General features: G+C 44.8%; 1 protein-coding gene across 5 annotated transcripts in view; it reads right to left on the bottom strand.

Annotated features, from left to right (window-relative positions):
* IL20RB (interleukin 20 receptor subunit beta) overlaps positions 1-23,003 on the bottom strand; it is a 46,812-nt gene continuing 23,809 nt past the window's right edge. The window contains exons 2-8 of one of the 5 annotated variants that reach the window (XR_005792079.1): positions 20,419-20,545; positions 18,752-18,942; positions 14,577-14,701; positions 12,660-12,810; positions 8,514-8,656; positions 4,411-4,629; positions 1,593-1,704 (exon numbers count right to left, since the gene is read on the bottom strand). Coding sequence is in view for 4 of the 5 variants with exons in the window: in XM_040480268.1 (XP_040336202.1) it covers positions 1,597-1,704; positions 8,514-8,656; positions 12,660-12,810; positions 14,577-14,701; positions 18,752-18,942; positions 20,419-20,545 (845 nt within the window). In the remaining variant the exon portion in view is untranslated. Of the gene's footprint in view, positions 1,705-4,410; positions 4,630-8,513; positions 8,657-8,956; positions 9,055-9,184; positions 9,278-12,659; positions 12,811-14,576; positions 14,702-18,751; positions 18,943-20,418; positions 20,619-23,003 lie in introns of those variants that run through there. The other 4 variants (XM_040480269.1, XM_040480270.1, XM_040480268.1 and 1 more) reach the window with 4 other exon arrangements.

Below are 23,003 nucleotides of genomic sequence, written 5' to 3'. Positions count from 1 at the left end.
ACCAGTAGAGTAAGATGGCCTTTATTTTTACAAACTGAAAATATGTCTCCAATTTAAGCTAAATATAAAATCAACACATACTCTTCATGAAAGAGTCAAACAACACAGAAGCATATAAATGGTACAAAGGAAAAGATCTTCTGTAATGTCATCTTTCTGGAGAGTCCACCTCTGGCTACTTGAGACCCCACCGGGTGGAGAGGGGGTTGTAGACCTCTATCTTGTAGGGGAAACTATCTGGTGGAAACAGTTAGATTGTCCCCACCTCTGGGCTGGCTGGAAGGCGCCCAAGAATTTGGCATGGAGACAAACCAGCTCTGAGGCTCCAAAGCTGGGAGGGGGTGGGGCCTAAGTAGGGAGGCACGGGTCTTGCCCATCAAACCTTTTACTTCTCAAGAAACTTCCCTCTTTATTCCTTCTCTAACCCTGACTCTTTTCCTCGCCTGGTAGGGAGAAGGGCAGGAAGAGGCTTCCAGAGGTGAGTCATGGATGAACATGCTGGAAGGGGCTGAGGATACCTTGAGTGAAGCTGTCTTAGGCAGGAGAGGTACCCAAAGGGATTTCCTGTAGAGCAAGGCGTCCAGGAAGATCCAAGATCACCCTGACCAGGTAAAGCTGTGGCCGGCTGCATCAGTCAGGGTTCTCATGAAGCCAGAAGCTGCCTGCTCTCCTTCCCTGTCCCATCCCTTACCTGAGGTCACCCCCACAACTCCTGACCAACGGTGGTCTTCAGGAGCCTCTCTGGACACAAGGTCGATAATGTAACTAGAACCCCAAAGACCACTTTTTTGTAAGAAGCCAAAAAGATTACCAAGGTAACCCTTTTTTATTTTTAATTCTATACTTTAACAACTCTACAGGTAAAGGGAACACAGCAAACATCACACATTATTGACATCCTCCTGCATTCTCCTCTCCTCGTACATGTACATTTTACCTGCCTTTAGTATGCACACATTATTTACTCTTTACAGTATCTCATGAATCCACAGCATCCCATTTTCCATGGGCCTGGGGCCTCCCTCTAGGTCATGTATTGTAGAGCTGGCTGAGCCATTCACCTCCGCACAGGCATTTGGCTGGAAGCGACGTCAACACTGTTGTGCCCATCCTTCCTTTCCTCTTCAAGGTTTCCTCTAGGAAAGTGGGATCTCCAAGCCAGCCGGTGTGAAGAGTTTTTATCATTCTTGTTACACTCTTGTTATATTCTGCAGAGAAGGTGAAACAATCACAATGTACAGTGTTGCCAGTTTCCCAAAGCTCTGCAAGTGCTGGATATACATATACATATATATAGTGGTTTAACGGTTGTATAGTGAATTCCCCCATTTCAAGTCACTTTCTCCAGGTCATTCAGTCAGTGAATGGCAGACAGATCCAGTTCTAAGAGGCCACGTCTTCTCACCCCAACTCAGTGCTCTGTCTGCCAAACCACTCTGCTTCTGACAGTCGCTTCTAGACATGGACCCAGCAGGCTCTTCTTGCTTTTCTTGTCCTTTGTCCATGGAGGAAAACTGATCCACAGCCTTTCCCTTCCTTATTTCTGTGCCATGCCAACCAGCTTCTCAGTTTCAACTGGGCCCTTCCAAAGCCTGCCTAGATCCAGGTCCTGAAGGGCTCCTCCGAAGACAGCATAGCAGTGGCACAGGCTTCCACCTCTTCCCTCCTGCAGCTGATTAACTTCTGGGGTGAATTGGTTATTTTCTGAAAAAATAATTTTCATTAATATTCATTCATTATCATGTCATAATATTCATTATGGTAGAATATTATACTACTGCTACATTATCGTAGCAATAAAGTAGTAGTCATAATCATAGAGAATATTGCAGAAATCTCAGCTATTTGATTAATTAACTTTCAAGCAGGAAAAAAAAAAAAAAAACAAAGATAATTTTAACCCTGGGATCAGGGGTTTCCAATATTTACTGAGATCATCCTCCAGTTCACAGACCAACAGATCTCTTGGGGCCCTGCTATGTCCGTGCTCATCTCTCTGGGACACTGCCCCATGAAAGCCCAGAATGTAACTCTGGTCAAAAAGTCTAACCTCCTTCCACCAGAGAGCTCTGAAAATAATGACCTTGTGAGATCCTCGACATACAGCATGTGGCAGGGTGCCCAGTCCAGAGGGGGCGCTCCATAAATGGGAGTCCCTTCCCACTCATATTCGTGTTGCTACCATCTTCTCCCAGTGCTCCAATACATATTCCTAACTGGCTGTAAAAGTGCAGGTGTCAGCATTTCAGAGGGACTCTCCCCACTGCTCCACCAAATTCACTAGGTTCTTCTACAGTTGTCTCCCACGACCCTTCCTGTCATCACTCCAAGGAGGAGCACAAGGGCACAGCAAGTAAGCAAGAGGTTCCTCCACCTCAGTGCTCAGGAGAAATCAGCTTCAGGGAGCCAGGTGCCCTTGATCCTTGTTTGCAAAGAGGCAGCTGCAGGGCTCAGTCCTAGTGTTCACAGGCATGCAACGGGGAAGGACAACATACAGGGTTCACCGAGGGGGGAGTGCTGTGTGGAGCCCACCACCAATTCCCTGCTGCTGGTCCAGTCAGATCCTTAGGATACTAGCTACCTAAATCTGCAGCGATTACATTTGATTATTTAACTCTAGAGCAGCACTGTCCAATGGAAACATAATTTGAGCTATATAGACACCTTAAAATTCTCTAGTGGCACATTTTAAAAAGTAAAAAAGGAACAGGTGAAATTAATGTTAATAATGTACGTTCTTTTTAAAATAAAATATTAATTTATGATCTATATAAAAATATTAATGAAATGAGTTTTCAAAGTCTATTACATATTTTATATTTACAGTACATCTCAATTTGGACTAGCCACATTTCAAGGGCTTAATAGTCACACATGGATTGCGGCCACCATGTTGGAAAGTGTAGTTCTAGAACACGAAAGTAAAACAGCACAATCTCAGAAGTTCAGAAGGTATGAAACTCTCGTCCTGTAGGCTAGAACAGACTTTCAAGCAAGGCTCAGTTGATTTGTTTTTTAATCTGGATTAGTTTTCCACATTTAAAAATCAGATTTCCCATAAACATTTAGAGTTCTGGTTCCTCATTTAAAACTTGGAGATCCAGTAGCACTGGTTCACATTCCCTCTCAGCAACAACATGCCAGAGCTGAAAAACAGCTGCCTTCTTTAGCTGGGGAGCATGTTTGCCATGGTCCCCACCATCTCTCTCTGTCGAATTATGTCCACTGCAGTGCACTTTTTTTTTTTTTTTTTTTGTACCTGTCTGGGCCCCAGAGGCATCTGAACACATAAACTCCACTTTCTTTTTTTTTTTTTTAATTTTTTTTTCAACGTTTTTATTTATTTTTGGGACAGAGAGAGAGCATGAGCGGGGGAGGGTCAGAGAGAGAGGGAGACACAGAATCGGAAACAGGCTCCAGGCTCCGAGCCATCAGCCCAGAGCCCGACGCGGGGCTCGAACTCACGGACCGCGAGATCGTGACCTGGCTGAAGTCGGACGCTTAACCGACTGCGCCACCCAGGCGCCCCAAACTCCACTTTCTACAAAGCACACTAAGCCAAACTTGGGATGGCCCACCGAAGAATGACTTCCTTGGGGCCACCTTTATGCATACCCATATTCCTGTGGAATGGGACAGCAAGAAGAGAAAGAATAAAGTCAGTCATAGAAAGAAAAGGAAGACTCTTTCGCACCAAAGTCTCCATCCCTATGAAGCAATTATAGATGAAAGACAAGGAAAAGAAATAATACTTTAAAATAGGGACTATACACTGAGCATTCTTTTTTTTTAATTTCTTTTAAAAATTTTTTAATGTTTATTTATTTTTGAGAGAGAGAGAAACAGAGCATGAGCAGGGGAGGGGCAGAGAGAGAGGGAGACACAGGATCCAAAACAGGCTTCAGGCTCTGAGCTGTCAGCACAGAGCCTGACGTGGGGCTCGAACCCACAAACTGTGAGATCATGACCTGAGCTGAAGTTGGACGCTTAACCGACTAAGCCACCCAGGCACCCCATTTTTAAAATTTTTTTAATATTTATTTATTTTGAGAGAGACAGAGTGTGAGTGGGGGAGAGGCAGAGAGAAAGGGAGCTATAGAATCTAAAGCAGGCTCCAGGCTCTGAGCTGTCAGCACAGAGCGTGACACGGGGCTTTAACCCATGAGCTCTGAGATCACGACCTGAGCCAAAGTCAGACGTTCAACCCATTGAGCCACCCAGGCGCCCCTGAGCATTCTTGATATAATTCTCTTTGCATATATATTTTTGTTTTAGACTGTTACTTGTTGATATAAATTTGAATGGAAAGAAAATCTTAATGGTGTATTTTAGAATTCAACCATCACCAACCGTGAAATTATAGATGTAGACATGAAGTGTTTAATCCAAACAGATAAATTAAACACTTACAAACTCCATAGGGCTTTTTGAAGAATTGTCAAGGATTTCCACTTGGTAATTTTCCAAAGTTTGATTAGAAAGATGTGTGGGTTTTGCAAAGATGGCTGGAAGTTGCTTTTTAGTACTTTAGAAGATTATCACTAAGGCAAATGTTGAAGTACAGCTAGGCTGTACTAAAGTCAAGGCTGCGGTAGGAGAGAGGGTGGTGGTGACATACAACTCCAGAATCTGTTTGGGATTTAATGAACACTAGTGATTGAGTTCTCATACAGCACTATGGGAAATATACATATACTCAGAGAAATTGTTCACTGAAAACATCTAGGGAGAAAAAGAATAACAATTAAAAACCTTATGGAAAGGAATGTGCACAGGAACAGACACCAGAATGATGTAGGGAGGATGGTTAAGAACAGAGAAGGGAAAGGTAGGCAAGGATAGTGGTATCTATCTCCCATGGATAAAAGTGGTCATATTCTCATAGAATATCCTTATTTCTGGTCTCCTCTAAAGTTGTTTGGTTTTCTCCAAATGCTATTTAAAAAAAAATTTTTTTTAACATTTATTCTTTTTCTTTTTTTTTTTTTTTTTTTTTTTTTGAGAGACAGAGCATGAGTAGGGGAGGGGCAGAGAGAGAGGGAGACACAGGATCCAAAGTAGGCTCCAGGCTCTGAACTGACAGCACAGAGCCCAACGCGGGGCTCAAACTCACAGACTGTGAGATCATGACCCGAGCCAAAGTCAGTCACTTAACCAACTGAGCCACCCAGGCACTCCTAGAGTGTGGCTCTTAATGCATTAGAATTCCTAGGACTTCTTGCCATTTGAGGGCTCTTCCTGTGTACCTGAAATTCTATAAGCAACTGACCCTTTACATGGTTCTTTCCTGGCCCTTTGCTCTGTCACTCACTTTGGGTCTTGGAAGGATCCTATGTCCCTCATCCTGCAGTAAGGAAGGACCTCTGCTGGGCTGCTGAATGTAGACTGGAAGAAGAAAAATGAGAGAGAGTGTTAGGAATGGAATACCCTGTGAGTAGAGGGTGAGCATGAGTAACAGAGTTGAGAGGAAAACCACAAAAGATGGTTTGATGGAGTCCAGCCGAGGAAGGCTAAATTTTTTACCACATGTGGAAAAGAAGAGCTATGACCTGCCTCAGACAGGGATGCTATCCTACCGTTATCATTTTGGATTGGTCCAGGACCTTCTCTTTCACTCCACTTATGGTGGAGGAGCACTGATCAGACCAATCCTCCTACAGATAACAACTTTAAAAATTGGTCAAAACATGGGGCATCTCGATAGCTCAGTCAGTTAAGCATCTGACTCTTGGTTTCGGCTCAGGTTATGACCTCATGGTTTCATGGATTCAAGCCTTGCATCAGGCTCTGCACTCACAGCACAGGGCCTACTTGGGATTCTCCCTGTTTCTCTGCCCCTCCCTCACTCATGCTGCCTCTGTCTTTCTCAAGATACATAAACTTAAAAAAAAACTGATCAAAATATAAAATCAACTTCCTTAGGTCACTGGAGAGCAATGAACAGTTGACACTTGAAAGAAGATAACATCACTGGGTGAGTTTCACATTTTTTACAGTTCCCCGACTGAGGGCAAGTCTCTCTTGGTGCCATGAACAGTGACAGATATGGATGCAAACACAAAAGTTAGATGGTGAGAGGACCAGAGTTCAGTGTTAATGGACTGAACATTCCAGCTAAATGGCAGAGATTATTGGAATGGATTTATTTAAAAAATAAAATTTTAAGACCAACATATGCTGCTACAAGAGACACATTTTAAATATGAGGATGTGGATAAGTATAAAGTAAAATGGATAGAAGATAGGCTGTTCGAACAGTAAATAACAAAGAGTTATACTGATATCAGGATAAGGAATATTGCCAGAGATAAAGCAGGACACTTTATGATAATAAAAGTCTCAATTATTGTTTATATATATTTTTTAAATTCATTTTTGAGACAGAGACAGAGCATGAGCAGGGAAGGGGCAGAGAGAGAGGGAGACATAGAATCCGAAGCAGGGTCCAGGCTCTGAGTTGTCAGCACAGAACCCAACGCAGGGTTCAAACCCACGAACCATGAGACCATGACCTGAGCCTAAGTCAGATACTTAACCGACTGAGCCACCCAGGTGCCCCTAAAAGTCTCAATTATTAAGGAAGACATGACAATTATAAACATGCATGCACCCAAAACAGAGCATCAAAATACATGAAGGAAAAATTGACAAACATAGACACATCTACTCTCCTAGTTGGAGATTTTGTTGTCTCACTCTCAATAACTAATAGAACTATACCAAAATATCTGAACAGTATGATCAAATATTTTGACCCAATTGATATTTATAAAACACTACTCCAACAACTGCAGAAGACACATCTTTATTTTTTTGAGAGAGAGGGACAGAGAGAGAATGAACAAGCACGAGCAGGGGGAGGGTCAGAGAGAAGGAGAGACGGAATCCCAAGCAGGCTCCACACCATGCCTGCAGAGACCTGATGCGGGGCTTGTGCACAGGAACTGTGAGATCATGACCTGAGCTGAAATGAAGAGTCAGACGCTTACCCGACTGCAGCACCCAGGCACCCCCAGAATACACATCCTTTAATGGTCCCACAACTTTGAGCCCCTAGGGTTCTTGCTGAAGGGGAATAGGCCGGCCCTACCCCCCTGTGTTTTCTATACCACCGTGCCTTCCTGTTTGGCAGTGAACCATTTAGTCATTCAGAGTGGGCTGGTGGGGCGCTGATGAAACGCACATTGGTAAGCAATGATGGAAAAGGGAAAGTGAAATGAGTCAATATATTTAAAGACTTAGAACAGTGTCTGGCACTTAACTCTGCACTAGTGTCAGCTAAAGTTAGGTCTACATAGAAGCGCTAGAAAGAGAAAGAGCTGGTGTGAGGATGACAGGGTGGAGGGTGTGGTGGAGACTGGGTCACAGGGAGGATTACTTCCACGTGCAGGGAGAGCATGGCCTGTGCTCGCAGGGTCATGCAGATATCATAAGAGTAACTCCTTCCAGAGTGACTCCAGGCTAATAAAGAACCATAGGCACTTCTGATTCTAGTTGCCTCTGAGCTGACTGCTAACTCCCTCCTGTCAGGAGAGATCTGTGAGAAATCCCTGAGGTGACAGGGATGGGTTTGTTTTTGTTTGTTGTTGCTTTGTTTTGGTTTGTGCTGCTTTAAGTGTCAAGGTCTAGGTGGCATGGGGGGCACAGGAGTTAGCAAAATGGCACATAGGGAGATACTGGAGGCCTGCTTTTGCTTTCCTCCCACCCTGGCATGGGCATAGGACCTACCCCCATTGGAGACTCAAACCTGCCTTGGCAAGGAGATGAGAAAACAGGTGGGGACCCCTAACCGTGGGTAGTCTCTGGCCAGGTCCAGACTGTCCCCCAGCCCCCAGCCAAAGGCAAAGCATGGTCCATGCTTCACACACATGCACTATGCCCTGAGAACCAATGAGGCTCTTGGCATATGAGTTGAATATGTTGGGTTGGAACATGAATGGATGTAGCTGCTGTTTTAATTATGGCAAGGGACCAAGAATGCTCGCAGGTCAGTACAGAAGTGTAAGATTGTGCATGACTCTTGAAATGCCGAGCATCCTGAATGGTGTAACACACCTGCTCTCTTGGCTGTGCCAGGTCCTGAGGGCAGGAAGCAGTGGCCTGATGGGAGCCTGAGGAAGGCCACCACTCCCCAGAGAAGAAGGTTCTCTCTCAGCCCCTCTAATTAGAAGTGAATTCTAATTCACCTGGGTGGCTCAGTTGGTTAAGTGTCCTACTTCCACTCAGGTCATGATCTCATAGTTTGTGAGTTCGAGCCCCACATCGGGCTCTCTGCTGTCAGCACAGAGCTCAGATCCTCTGTACCCCTCTCTCTCTCTCTGCCTGCCCCCACTCGTGCATGCTCTCTCTCCTGAAAATAAATAAACATTTAAAAAAAAGAAGTGAATTCCTATAAATCCTCTTCTCTCCTCTTTGTGCAAATGCTTGTAAAGCCACAGAATGTGTGCCCATGCCAGACTCATCAAACTCCATCTGGTAAGCGTCATGCTGAAAGGAAAAAAGAATATCATTACCAAGGTGTCGGGAAGCACCACCACGGGGCAACAGGAGTGCCGGAGCAGCCGGCCCATTTTCCAGATGGAAAGGGGCACAACCACGAGGATCAGCATAAAGCCAACAAACCCAAACAGGGCCAGCGCCAGGGGGAGGGTCTCTCCTGGAAATGAAAAGATAAGAACAGGCTTAGGAGACAACAGAGAAGGTGAAGTCCCCCACCCTGGCCTCCCTCGCTTTTTCCTGGAGTTGGCTTTGCACATCGGCCAGGACGGCAGATGCCAACATCCTGAGATTTGACGTCTGCCTTAGTGACTAAAATTACCACCATTAAAACCATTTTTCTTAGAATCCAGATTAAGGCGTTGTTTTCAGAAAGCCCCAGGGAAGATTAAAATCTTTTTCTTGGGAAGGGAAAGGGAGGAGCATCATGTGTTAGGCCACTAGCTGTGTTAACACGTACCTCGGCGCAGCTGCCGGGAGGAAGGCAGAGTGCCAGGACACCGGCAGGATGAGGGGGAGGTGCCGAGAGAGAACGGCACAGAAGGGAGCTGGTGGTAACTGAAAACAAAATGTGTTTCACAATTTGCTCTTGGCATTGACTTACATTATGGAGGGAAATACTGACCTCAGAAAACAGTCACATTATAACTACGATATATCGAGCCCCTGCTATCGTTAAGTGACTTACCCCCAGTCACACAGCTAGGGCTGGCTCCGAAGCCCAGAGTCATTGTACTGAGCATGCTCAGTACATGAATCAGAAAGTGCCAAGTGTGAGCATCTGCAGATGCAGAAGGGGTGATCGGTTATGTTCCCACCTTTCTGTTCCGCGTGACGTGGAGCAACTCACTGGGCCCCTCTAGGTCAGACCCCTCACCCACGGTGTGAAGGGTGGCACAGCCAGCGAGGCCACAGGGAAGGCTGTGGTATCAGGTATATGGCTAGGGGCAATGTGCTCTGTTTCAGTGATTTTGTAAAATACTTCGGCAGTACACGTCAAGAAATAAACGAGTGTTCATACCCTTTCATTTACTCCTCTGAGTGGATTCCAAAAAATAATTTCAAGGAAGGAAACAATTATACGCAGAAAGCGGTTCGTGGCGACATCTGGACTGGGGCAAACAGCCCCATAACCAGTCTCCCTCCGCACCTCCCACCACCTCCATGTATGCTCTGGTGTGTTTTGTTCATAGCACATACCACCAAGTGAAACTATCTCATTTGTTTACTTGTTTGTAGCCAGTCTCCCCAACTAGAGAATAAGCTCCCATGAGGGCAGGGGCTTCCCTGCTGTATCCCAGTAACTAGGCCAGTATTTGGCACATAGTCAATGCTCAGTAAGTAGTCACTGAATGAATGAATGAATGAATCAATCAATCAATGAACATCATCATCAAAAGCAAATGGAAATCACCTAAAACACAGAAATAGATCTAAATACCCCAAAATAGGAGACAAGTTAATATATTATGTGACATTGGCATGGTAGCTTAGGAATTCAGCTATTAAAATGGGAATTGGGATATACACAAATTTGTTCACTACAGCCTGATTTCTAATGGCAAGACTGGAAAGCACAGAATATATAATATACATTATAATATCATATATATTATATATATTGTTATATATATTTTGGCACATTGATTAATTCACTTATTATACATCTTCTTTAAAAATGAGGTAGGTCCGGATGCCTGGGTGGCTCAGTCGATTAAGTGTCCAACTCTTGATCTCAACTCAGGTCATGATCTCATAGTTCATGAGTTCGAGCCACACGTCGGGCTCTGCACTGATGCAGAGCCTTTTCTCTGTCCCTCCTTTGCTTGTGCTCACTCTCTCTCTCAAAATAAATAAATAATCTTTAAAAAATGAGGCCTGTCCACATGTACTGACATGAAAAGATGTTCACAATATACTTCTAAGTGAAGACAAGTAAGGTACAGAATGGTAAGCACAGTACAGTCCCATTTTTGCCTATAGTATTGGCATCACACAATGACTGGAAGATTCAGCATCAAACTTGCCAAAGGAAACCTGAATGGTGTGGGGGAGAATGGAGAACATGTACCTCTCACTTTATACACTTCTTTGTTATTTGGATTCTTCACCAAACTTGACTTACATGATTTTAAAAAGTAGTATAAAATAGTAACCAGGAAATCCACGTGGAAAATGTTATGAATGTTATATCTGTGTAAAGCGAGCACAGAGTGTATGCACAAGTGTCTACACGTGGACAATGGTGGAATGATCATACCACCATGCAGAGCAATTTGGGAACAGTGGTCAAAACTCAAATATGGATGCCTCTGACCAAGCAGCTCTACTTCCAGGAATTCATCCTTCAAATATACACACACCAGCAAGCTGATCTGTGTATGATGTAATTAATTAAAGCATTGGCTAGAAGAGAAAAATATTGGGAAAAAAACCTAAATGTCCATCAATGAAGGACTAGTTAAATTAGTCACATATACGCACAACTATATACTGTGAGGCTGTAAAGAAGGACGAAAAAGTTCTTTATTGATATGGAAAAATCTATAAGATATATAATGTGAAAAAGACAAGATCCAGAACAGTGCATCAAGTATGCTACCATTTGTGCTAAAATAAAGGGATATATATATATATATATATATATATATATATTTTCTTTTATTTTATTATTTATTTTTTTCAATATATGAAGTTTATTGTCAAATTGGTTTCCATACAACACCCAGTGCTCATCCCAAAAGGTGCCCTCCTCAATACCCATCACCCACCCTCCCCTCAGTAACACCGAACATAAAACCTCAGTTTGTTCTCATTTTTTAAGAGTCTCTTATGCTTTGGCTCTCTTCCACTATAACCTCTTTTTTTTTTTTTTCCTTCCCCCACCCCCCCATGGGTTTCTGGTAAGTTTCTCAGGATCCACATAAGAGTGAAACCATATGGTATCTGTCTTCCTCTGTATGGCTTATTTCACTTAGCATAACACTTTCCAGTTCCATCCACGTTGCTACAAAGGGCCATATTTCATTCTTTCTCATTGCCACGTAGTACTCCATTGTGTATATAAACCACAATTTCTTTATCCATTCATCAGTTCATGGACATTTAGGTTCTTTCCATAATTTGGCTATTGTTGAGAGTGCTGCTATAAACATTGGGGTACAAGTGCCCCTAGGCATCAGTACTCCTGTATCCCTTGGGTAAATTCTTAGCAGTGCTATTGCTGGGTCATAGGGTAGGTCTATTTTTAATTTTGTGAGGAACCTCCACACTGTTTTCCAGAGCGGCTGCACCAATTTGCATTCCCACCAACAGTGCAAGAGGGTTCCCGTTTCTCCACATCCTCGCCAGCATCTATAGTCTACTGATTTGTTCATTTTGGCCACTCTGACTGGCGTGAGGTGATATCTGAGTGTGGTTTTGATTTTCATTTACTTGTATATGTATTTAAAAGTCTTTAGAAGGGTATACAAGAAATGAATACCTATAGGGAAGGGGCTGGAATTGCAAGGATGGGGAAGAGAAGTAGAAAGGAGAGTTTCCACATGTATCTTATATTTTTTGAATCATATGAAAGTACTAAATTTTTAAAATAATTATTTAAAGATGAAAATGTTACACAAAAATGTCATTCGTGGTGCTTGAGTGGCAGAATCGTGGGATATGGGGTATTGTTTTGTTTCTTTTCAAAGGATTTTTTTTTTAACACTGTAACTTTTAGACAATAAAAAGTCAAGGGAAAAAAGTTAGGTCAAACCCGAGGATTCTGTAGACTTTCCATCAAGTCCCTTCCAGCTGAAAGTAGCGGTGGTATACAGTGGGGTGCCTCCTTGCAAGGTCTGACTCTCATACCTCTCTGACACCCTCAGCCCACCCTGGTTCACAAGTGCTTGCAACATCTGGCCTCAGGCCTAGGGAGCTTTCAGGAGGAAAGTGTTCTAGACAGCTGCTCAAGTGACCCCAACAAGCCCCAAGGTGAAATCTTGCTTCTAAGAGAATTACAGGAAAGTACACTTTCACCACAGAAACCCACCCAGCTCGGGGGCAGGTCAGTGAAACCTAGGGCAAACTCAGAACTAAAGGAACCCAGCAGACAACCCAGCATCCACCAGGAGGGGCCTTCACCTATGTAGGACTCCAGGAAACAGGCAAGCCATCCGTACCTTGCACCTTGACACATTCTGCCTGGCTGAAAGGGCTGTGTCTCCCGATGGCCTTCACGAATGTCTGGACCTTCACACAGTATGCAGCCCCCGGTTCCATGGTTTCCAGGTGCACCGGAATGCCCCTGCTCCTCACCACTTTGACATGTTCCTTTAGGAGACCAGAAAACAGTTACACCCTGAGGGAAGCAGGACAGGACAAGGCAAGACGAGCCAAGGAAGTAAAGTTCTAGATATTTCCTTTCTGAGATGCATATAAAATGTTCCCTCTCATTTATTCATTCATTCATTCTCATGTATTTATTAAGTACCTACTATGTGCCAGGTACTATTGTAGGCACAGAGACATAGCATTGAACAAAATAAAGTCCCTGCACTCATGGAGCTTACATGGGGGACAGAGACAATTATAGGCCACATGGCAGGTGGTGATAGAACTGTGAAGAAAAAGGAAGTAGGGCAAGGAGGTAGAATTATGAGAAGGGACTAAACAGAGTGGTTAGGGAAGTTCTTTCTGACAGGGTAACATTTGTGCAAACACCTCAAGTTCAGAAATCTGACTGAGCCGGGGGACTTGGCATGGCCAGTGTAGCCAAAGTGATCAATTCACAAGAGCAATGGAGCCAGTAGGATATGCTTCCTCACCCATCCATCTATTTACCCATCTGTCCACCCATCTGTATACCCCTCTACCTCCACCCACCTGGTGAGGCCTGTGCTCCACATTTGTACCTGTAGAGGCTTGACCGGGCCAAGCCCCAATGACTCAGAGTACATGCTCATCTCTCAGCACTGGCCCTGCCAGTTTCCAAGGGTGGGGAATGGGCTCCATCCCAAAGAATCTGAGGGAGCTGCATGCTCCCTCCTGCCTAGGCCCTGATCTATCCCCATACTACTCCCTCTGCCTGGCTGGCAATGCCATGTCCTACCACTGGGCCCTGACCCAGCACAAGTAAATACTGGAAACCATTGTTATTGCCTGCCCCACCTACACATGTCACTTTTCAGGGGAAAATACCCAAATTACAGCCCCTGTTGAGTAGATGGTAGGGCATGTGCCTGGCCCCCCAGATACTGCTGTGAGGTCAGGGGCACCCTCAGACAGCTCTGTTCATAGATTCTGTGAAAGCTCTCTGCTGCCTCCTATCCAGATTTATAACGAAGGCTGTTTCCCTCATGCTGCCTACAGTAGCCTTTGTAAGTCATCTTGGGTGGGGTCTCTGGTGGGTCTGGCTATCCCTTAGTTCCCACTCGAGCTCTAGCCCTTCTGCTGTTTCTGTTTGTTTGGCCATTCACTCTGGGAGTGCCAACATCCCACCCAACCCAGTCTGCAGCAACTATCCCACAGTATGATGGGGCAGTGCCCCATCTAGGCATTCTGGGTGGCCAACTGGCCACTAATTAGACAGGTTTATTCACAAACCAGTTCCTGGCTCTCTGCCCCAACTTCTGCACCCTACCCAGATACACGCCCTTAAGAGGATTGTGCCAGTCTCATATGCTTTTTAAATCATCTGTATAATCTAGAACACTCTGGTCTGCTGTACCTAAACATACTTTAGGGAGAATGGCTGAGGAGACAGGCTGATGAGGAATGAGAAAGGCACTGAAAGATATTATGGATCGTACTATGTTAGAGTTTAGGGCAAAGAGGCAACCCTCACACCTCAGCAAATCTGGCCCGAGAAGGCTCCAAGCCAAAGCGTGGGGTGGACCAAAGAAATTCTTTCAAGAGGAGGCTCTAGGATTGTCAGTCTACTCCCATCTCTCCTTTCCCATCCTCCACCTAGGCCTGTTCATGCTCGGGCCACCCCCAGACAGTGAGCACTTTAGGGGCCGGCTTTCCTCGCCCACCTCTCAGAGGTCTGTGACTCCATCCCTGAGGCCCGACTCCAAGGCCAAGGCCGGAGGTCTCACCTTGGCACCAGGCTCCCTCCTCCAGTAAGCCACAAGGAACTCAAACTGGGACCCCAGGTCTTCCAGCTTAATAACCAGATGGAAGCCGTCCTTGGTGACATCCATCCCAGGTGGGGTAAGGATGGCTGTTGGCAAGACAGGGGGAGAATCAGAGCCAGCCCCAGACAGGACTGATTTCTGTCCTGAGAGACCAGAACCAAGTCATCAGTAGAAACATGCTAGGGTTGTAGGGAAGGGAGGGCTGTGATGTCACTTCCCAGCACGCAGAAACTGTACCATCATCTGCCGTGTCTGAGATTTTGCTTGCCATGGTTTCAGGTACTTGTGGTGGGGAGGGAAGCAGATGATCCTCCTTTTGATATACAATGAGAAGGTCAGTAGTTAACGCTACGTCACAGTGTCCATGTCAAGCACCTCATTCCATCTCATCCCTTAAGCATTATACCATCTCATATCACTACAAGAAGAAGGAGGGCCAGTATGGCACATTAAGGTGCTTTAAGAGAGGAGAGACCCCATTCACAGAACTTTTATTACAGCATATTGTTGTAATTGTTCTTCTGTTATTAGTTATTGCTATTAATCTATTACTGTGCCTAATTTAAAAATTAAACCTTACCATAAGTATGCACATATAGGAAAAAACATAGTATATATAGAATTTGATACTATTCTCAGTTTCAGGCATCCACTGGGGGGCTTGGAACATATCCCCTGCAAATTAGGGGGACCTCTGTATACCAATACTCTCTTGTACTTAGCAGGTGCTCAGTAAATGCTTTTTGAATAATGAGCAAATTAAAATTTTTTAATGACAAAGACTTACTATAATTCTCTTTTTCACTCTTCTCCTTGACCATAATAAAGTCCTCTGCTCTGTTCTTCGGAGGCATACATACTCAAGAAAAGTGACTCAGGACTCAGATAAACACTTCTTTCTGTTTTAAAATTTTATTTTCTTAAATCTTTATTTATTTTTGAGAGAGAGAGAGAAAGAGACAGAGTGTGAGCGGGGGAGGAACAGAGAAAGAAGAAGATACAAAATCTGAAGCAGGCTCCAGGCTCTGAGCTGTCAGGACAGAGCCCAAAACAGGGTTCGAACTCACAAACAATGAGTTCATGACCTGAGCTGAAGTCGGACGCTTAACCGACTGAGCCACCCAGTCACCCCTCTGTTTTAATATTTTATAATCCATGTTCTTCTTTTTACTTTTTTGGCAGAAATTTCTCCTCACCTTGACTCATCTAAGTGAGCAGATGCTATTTCATAATGCTTGCCAAACACCTGCATGAATTCAGTTCCATACTGAACAGTTGGGTCCATTCTTTGCCCCCCTGGAATGAACATACCCGGCAGGGACATGTGTATCACTGTAACTCAAATAAATCAGTGACATATATTGGCTGCTGATGACTTTCAAGCATCAGGAAATCAGCAACCTGTGGACGGGTTGGCCATTCTATTCTTGGTCCAAGAATTCTTCATCTCGTATTCTTACTAGGGATGCTGGAAAGTCAGAGGGCTTTACAAATTCCAGTAATCAACTCCAGAAATTATAGCTTAAGCACAAACTCCCATCTTTCATATGGCTGTATCCCAAACAGGGCAGGAGCAGCCCCTGTGGATTCTTACCCATCAGCAGACCGAGGACAGAAGGGTGCACATAGGCAGCCTCCTGTCCCTGGCCGCTGATGACGGGTCCATACTTGCCTATCAAATCTAGACACTGCATGACCAGAAGGGCCACCCCAATGGTTGGCTTTGGCTTGGGAAGTACAGTGGTGTGTGTTCTGGGCTAAATCCCCCTGCACTGAGGTCAGTGGATACTCAGAGGAAAGGCAGTTCCTAGAGGGAGTTTTTGGAGAGCAAAGCATTTCCTGGCATTTGAAGAGCTGCCTGGATAGTGGACAGGAGAACCGGGAAGTCAGGGACCAACTGCAAAACATAACCAGTTCAGAAGCTTCAGTTTTAAGTAAACATGATTAATATTGGATCCTCTCTTCTCCAAATTTATTGAGAATAGAATTAGAGAAAATGACCTAAAGTCATTTCAGTTCAGAGGAGAATTTTTTGACAGTGTTGGGGCAGGAACCTCTGTCCTGTACATTCTACATACTTATCTCATTTCATCCATCCAGCAAGCTTAGGAAGGTGGTACAGGTGACGTAATTGAGAAGTCAGAGAAGTTATATGACTTGCCCAGAATTACATAGTTAGTGGCCGGAATTTGAGACCATGCCTTTCCATATTTCTAGACTCTTGTGTGGGGATATTTAGTCTCTGTATGTGTTGATCTCAAAACTAGCTATATATGAGAACAACCTGAGGAAGTTACAAACTCCCAGTGAACAAAATGCACACTGATTATTTAAATCAGACTCTCTGGGGATGGGCCCCAGACATGTGGTTCTAAAGCTCTGCTGTGACTGGAATGTGCAATCAAGGTTAAGAACCTCTACTCTCAACAAGGCTTCCCCTTAACTGGGGCGCCTGGGTGGCTTAGTCAGTTAAGCATCCAACTTCGGTTCAAGTCAGGATCTCACCGTTCATAGGTTTGGGCCCTGCGTCAGGCTCTGTGCTGAGAGTTCAGAGCCTGGAGTCTGCTTCTGCTTCTGTGTCTCCCTCTCTCTTTCTTCCCCTCCCCCGCTCACACTCTGTCTGTCTCTCTCTCTCAAAAATAAATCATCAATGAAAAAAAAATTTTTTTAAATAAGGCTTCCCTTAAGAGTAAGAGAGCTTTTTCAGAAGAGCCTTAAAACAAGATTTTTCACATGCCTGGGAAGAAGTTAGGGTGGCCCTTTTCAAAGGCAAAAGAACAGATTTAATACCCCTTTCGGAGTCATGATTCCATCCTAAATCTGTAGCTAACTCCACCTACACAGCGATCACAGAGGATGACATCTTCTACCTTCTGGTGCAGGTATAGAGGCTCCTTCCTGTTCCTCAGCTGCTCCTGCAGTAAGACCTTTTCCTGTTTACACAGGGCTTCTCAAGCACAAGTTGTTACTGCACACCATTGCCCACATAGTTTTATAAGCATTTTCTTATCTCCATCTGACCTATGCCTTCCTTTCCAACAATAGCTGCCAGTCCCCAGCGATGGTCTTGGCTATAGTCCCAGGATTCTAGGAGCTGGAGAGAGGTGGTGCTGGGTGCTGCCTGGGCACTGCACCCTCCAGTGACCCTCAGCCTCCGCCAGTGCCTCATACTGGGATCCCACTGCCCCCACGGTATCTGCTCTCAGTGCCTGGGGAAAGAGGCCTGGGCAGAGAAGCCCACATTTTGCACCAAAATTCCTATTGATATCCCATTCTGGGGGTCTCACTCCTGCCCCCACCTCTTCCCTTCTCGGCTCTCTGGCTCTCGACTCTGGGCATCCCCGAGGTAATAATAATAATAACACTTACCAGTAGCTGAGTGCTATGATAGGACAGCACTGCCCAGAACACTTACATAGTACACCTTATATGGTCTCCACAACTACCCAGTGAGGCAAACTGTTGCCCTTCTTATGGGTGAGAAGGCAGGGAGCCAGCTATCAAGTGGCTGAGCTAGGATTTGAATCATACCACTCTGACTCTAGAGGGTCAACTTCCCCTTCAAATCTGTCTTCACCTTCCTCAGCCCCTTCTACCTTGGCCTCCCTCATGTTCTGATTTCTACCCAATCCTTCCATGTTCCCCACCACCTGCAGACCCTGACAGAGACAGCCAGGAATGACTTCCAAAGTCTCTTCCAAAATGAGAGGGCATGTGGGAAGCAGTGGCAATTTTTATTTATTTATTTATTTATTTATTTATTTATTTATTTATTTTAGCAGTTGACAATTTTTTTTTAATGGACCAGTTAGGGGGCATCTGGGTGGCTCAGTCTGTTAAGCATCTGACTCTCGATGTCATCTCAGGTCATGATGGAGCCCTGCATCATCCTCTTGGCTATCAGCTTGAGATTCTCTTTCTCCCTCTCTCTCTGGCCCCTCCCCCACCCACACATGCACACCCACTCTCTCTCTCAATATAAATAAACATTTACAACAAATAAATAAATGGACCAGTTAGGACTGTTTGTGTTCAAGGCTAATTTGATGCTAACAAGAATTCTGAAACTCTCAGTGAATTTGGTTCCTGAAGGGGAGGCCAATGGGGATGGGGGAGTAAGAAGAGAAGTGCCTTACTTGAATTTCGATTGAAGGGAGGCTTCAGAGTGCTCCAGGCTGAGGTCTCTGAGCCCTGGGTGGCCCTGACACGGAGATTGTACGGCACAGTGGCAGTGATGTCATCAGTGATGTCACACTCAGGACCTTTGGTGGGTGAGCACCAGCTGCTGGGGATCCAGACGTGGCTCATGTACAGGCTCTCATACTCTCTGGCCAAGGAGAAGAGGACATCGTGTCATACCAGCCCCTTCTACCTAGGCTCAATGATGGGTGCAAGTAACTGCCTCATTGACCTGCTTTTTATGGATCAGCAAAAGAAGCATTTGCTCCTTTCTCCAGTTCCTCCATCCACCTCCTTCACCCACCATCCATACTTTCTTACTCCTTTTATCACGGGACAAGGGAAACCTAGGCATAAACCCCAATCTGTCCTGGCCTCTCCATCTCCACAGCACCCCCTGAATCTTGGCTACTTTCATCCCTGGCTTTGCTGTGGTCTCCTGACTCAGCTTCCACTTCTGGTGTTCTTCAAACCATTCATCACTCAACAGATCGTGACATTTCTCTTCTTAATGGCTTCCAAAGCACTTAGAACAGAATCCAAACTCTTCCCTGGGACCTGCAACACTCTCTGGCCTTCACTGCCCCTAAACATGATGTTCCCTCTACACTGGCCTCCTTGCCATTCCTCCCATGCTGAGCTCTTATTACCTTAGGACCTGTGACTACCTGTTCACTGTGGCTCAAATGTTCCATCCCTGCTGTTCACAATGCTCCTCCTGTCCTTCAGATACCGGCTTAAACATATCTGAAACCGCCTAGAGCAGTGCGGCCCGATAGAACATTTTCCATATCGGTGTTGTTCAATATGGTAGTCACTAGCCACATGTGGCTATTAAGAACTTGCGATGTGACTCGTATGACTGAAAAACAGATGCTTTAATGTGATTTTAACTGATTTAAATTTAAGTAGCAATCTGTGTCTAGTGCTACCACACTGGACAGTGTAGACCTAGTGTATTTGATTCTTTACCATTTTACTGTCTGTCTCCTCTTCTAAATGGAAGCTCCCTATACCTAGAAATCTTGTCATCTGTACCCCTGATCCTAGAGCAATGTCTACACACATAGGTGTTCAGTGTGTATTTACTGTTAATGAAACATATTGAGAGCCTTCTGTGTCCCTGTCTCTTCTCAAGAGCTCTCAGAGCCTGGGCACCTGAAGAAGAGTAGATCCTCCTAACCCCAGGTCCTGCTAATCTTTAGGATCATGATTTGTTTTGGCTCCTACAGGCAAGATCGTAGTCAGGAAAACTGAGGCCTCCCCCACCTCCAAAAGATCTGTGACTCCAATGATTTATCCACCTCAAGTCAGAGCCAAACTCATTTCTTAAGATTTTCTTTAGCATTAGACAGTTGGCTTACTGTTGAAAAGAAGCTCTACCAGAATGTGTTTATACACACTTGTATTCCCAGAGAGCTCACTGTAAAATCTACAGCACAATTTCCCTTGCTTCTTCAACTGTCCCAATGCCCATGCAAACAGAGGAGGCAGATCGTGGAAAATAATCTATCCCTGGGCTCACCAAGCCTCCTTCAGCTCTGGCATGACGACTGTATCTACAGGAATCAACTACTCTTTAAGGGAGAAAAATTAAAAACAAAACAAAACAAATCAAACTCACCCCTGGTACTCAACGAAATAGTATATTATTTCTCCAGGCACCATCACTGGGCTCCACGTCAAGACATGCTTCATGTTGGTTGATTGTACAGAGAGGTTCTGAGGGGCAGGCAGGATGGCCACTCCATCTGGGATTGAGGTAGTTAGACAGGCTGACACTTGAACTCATATCAGGGGAATGTCACAGCTTCAAATTAGTTTCTAATGAAAGGCCTCACATGTTAATAAAACTGAAACAATTCTAATTTTATCATACTTGCGTTAATGCTAAATTGTTGCTATCGTCATTGTAATTCTGCCTTTGGTGATAAATGGCATATTAACATTAGTAATAATAATGGCTGATATTATTAAGCACTTACCATGTTCTATCTAGGCCATGTGTTACATTGTTACATGATTATCTCACTTAATCCTCATGATCATACTGTGAAGTAAGGACCACTGGTTTCTCCACTGTATAAATGAGAAAACTAAAGCACATTATTTACAACTCTTATGTCAGATCCACCTAGATGCAGGCCTTGACTCTGCCACTGACCATGTGACTAAACCCATGCAGGTTCCGGCCCCTTTCTCATTACCTCCTTCCACTATTGCCACTCGGGTACCAAAGCACATCCCTTCACATCCCCCAAAAGTCAAATGGGGAGTCAGCTGCCAGCTGGGAAATACAGGCTCAGGTCTGCTGTGGAAGGAGTCCAATCCAGAAGGGCACCAAGCCAGATGGTAGACTCCACTCCAGGGAGACTGCAGGCCCCTGAGGCAGCTGGGACAAAATCATCTGCTCACACAGGTGTGTGGTGTGCCCAGGGTGTGCACACAGTGGGTCTGTGGTTTTCACACAGAATCAAAGAGACCTGTGAAACTGAAGCTGCACTCCTAAGGAGGTGGGCAGTCCTGGGATTCAGCCCTGCATGCAGCCAAGGGTGCAGTCTGGATCTTCTGCTGTGGTTCTTCTCCTCCCACTTTGACACACCTCTCTTTTAGTCCCTAACACCTGCCTCCCTTTGCTGTTACAACCACAGTGATAACATCAGTAGCACAGTGTGGGGGGAACTGGGGCCCTCACCAGGGGCCTTTTCATCTCTGTGCCTGTCTCCAGATTGGCACCTGTTGTTCATTATCAAGCCCTGTGACCATGAGGGGATGGGGGGCTGATGCCCTTGCTTCTCTAATGTAGGACCCCAGTGATACACCTCCATCCTACTCTTGGCATCCACAACCTGCCCTGCAAGGCCTCTTACCTTCCCCACTCAATTTTGCAATCACCCCAGGGATGAAAAGGAAAAGAGCCAGCTGCAGTGGGGTGGCACAAGAGGGTGGGGCATGGTTCTCTCTGACATCCTTCCTCTGCTAAAGTATTCAAAATATTTCTCTATGGCACAAAAACAGACACATAGACCAATGGAATAGAATAGAAACCCCAGAACTAGACCCACAAACATATGGCCAACTCATCTTTGACAAAGCAGGAAAGAACATCCAATGGAAAAAAGACAGTCTCTTTAACAAATGGTGCTGGGAGAACTGGACAGCAACATGCAGAAGGTTGAAACTAGACCACTTTCTCACACCATTCACAAAAATAAACTCAAAATGGATAAAGAACCTGAATGTGAGACAGGAAACCATCAAAACCTTAGAGGAGAAAGCAGGAAAAGACCTCTCTGACCTCAGCCGTAGCAATCTCTTACTCGACACATCCCCAAAGGCAAGGGAATTAAAAGCAAAAGTGAATTACTGGGACCTTATGAAGATAAAAAGCTTCTGCACAGCAAAGGAAACAACCAACAAAACTCAAAGGCAACCAACGGAATGGGAAAAGATATTTGCAAATGACATATCGGACAAAGGGCTAGTATCCAAAATCTATAAAGAGCTCGCCAAACTCCACACCCGAAAAGCAAATAACCCAGTGAAGAAATGGGCAGAAAACATGAATAGACACTTCTCTAAAGAAGACATCCGGATGGCCAACAGGCACATGAAAAGATGTTCAGCGTCGCTCCTTCTCAGGGAAGTACAAATCAAAACCACACTCAGGTATCACCTCACGCCAGTCAGAGTGGCCAAAATGAACAAATCAGGAGACTCTAGATGCTGGAGAGGATGTGGAGAAACGGGAACCCTCTTGCACTGTTGGTGGGAATGCAAATTGGTGCAGCCACTCTGGAAAGCAGTGTGGAGGTTCCTCAGAAAATTAAAAATAGACCTATCCTATGACCCAGCAATAGCACTGCTAGGAATTTATCCAAGGGACACAGGAGTACTGATGCATAGGGGCACTTGTACCCCAATGTTCATAGCAGCACTCTCAACAATAGCCAAATTATGGAAAGAGCCTAAATGTCCATCAACTGATGAATGGATAAAGAAATTGTGGTTTATATACACTATGGAATACTACGTGGCAATGAGAAAAAATGAAATATGGCCTTTTGTAGCAACGTGGATGGAACTGGAGAGTGTGATGCTAAGTGAAATAAGCCATACAGAGAAAGACAGATACCATATGATTTCACTCTTATGTGGATCCTGAGAAACTTAACAGGAACCCATGGGGGAGGGGAAGGAAAAAAAAAA

This window comes from Herpailurus yagouaroundi, unplaced genomic scaffold (assembly GCF_014898765.1).
Source record: "Herpailurus yagouaroundi ecotype Mexico unplaced genomic scaffold, PumYag 159, whole genome shotgun sequence".
Lineage (NCBI taxonomy): Eukaryota > Metazoa > Chordata > Mammalia > Carnivora > Felidae > Herpailurus > Herpailurus yagouaroundi.
Note: the sequence above shows the minus strand (reverse complement) of the source record. Positions and strands in the feature narration are given on the sequence as shown.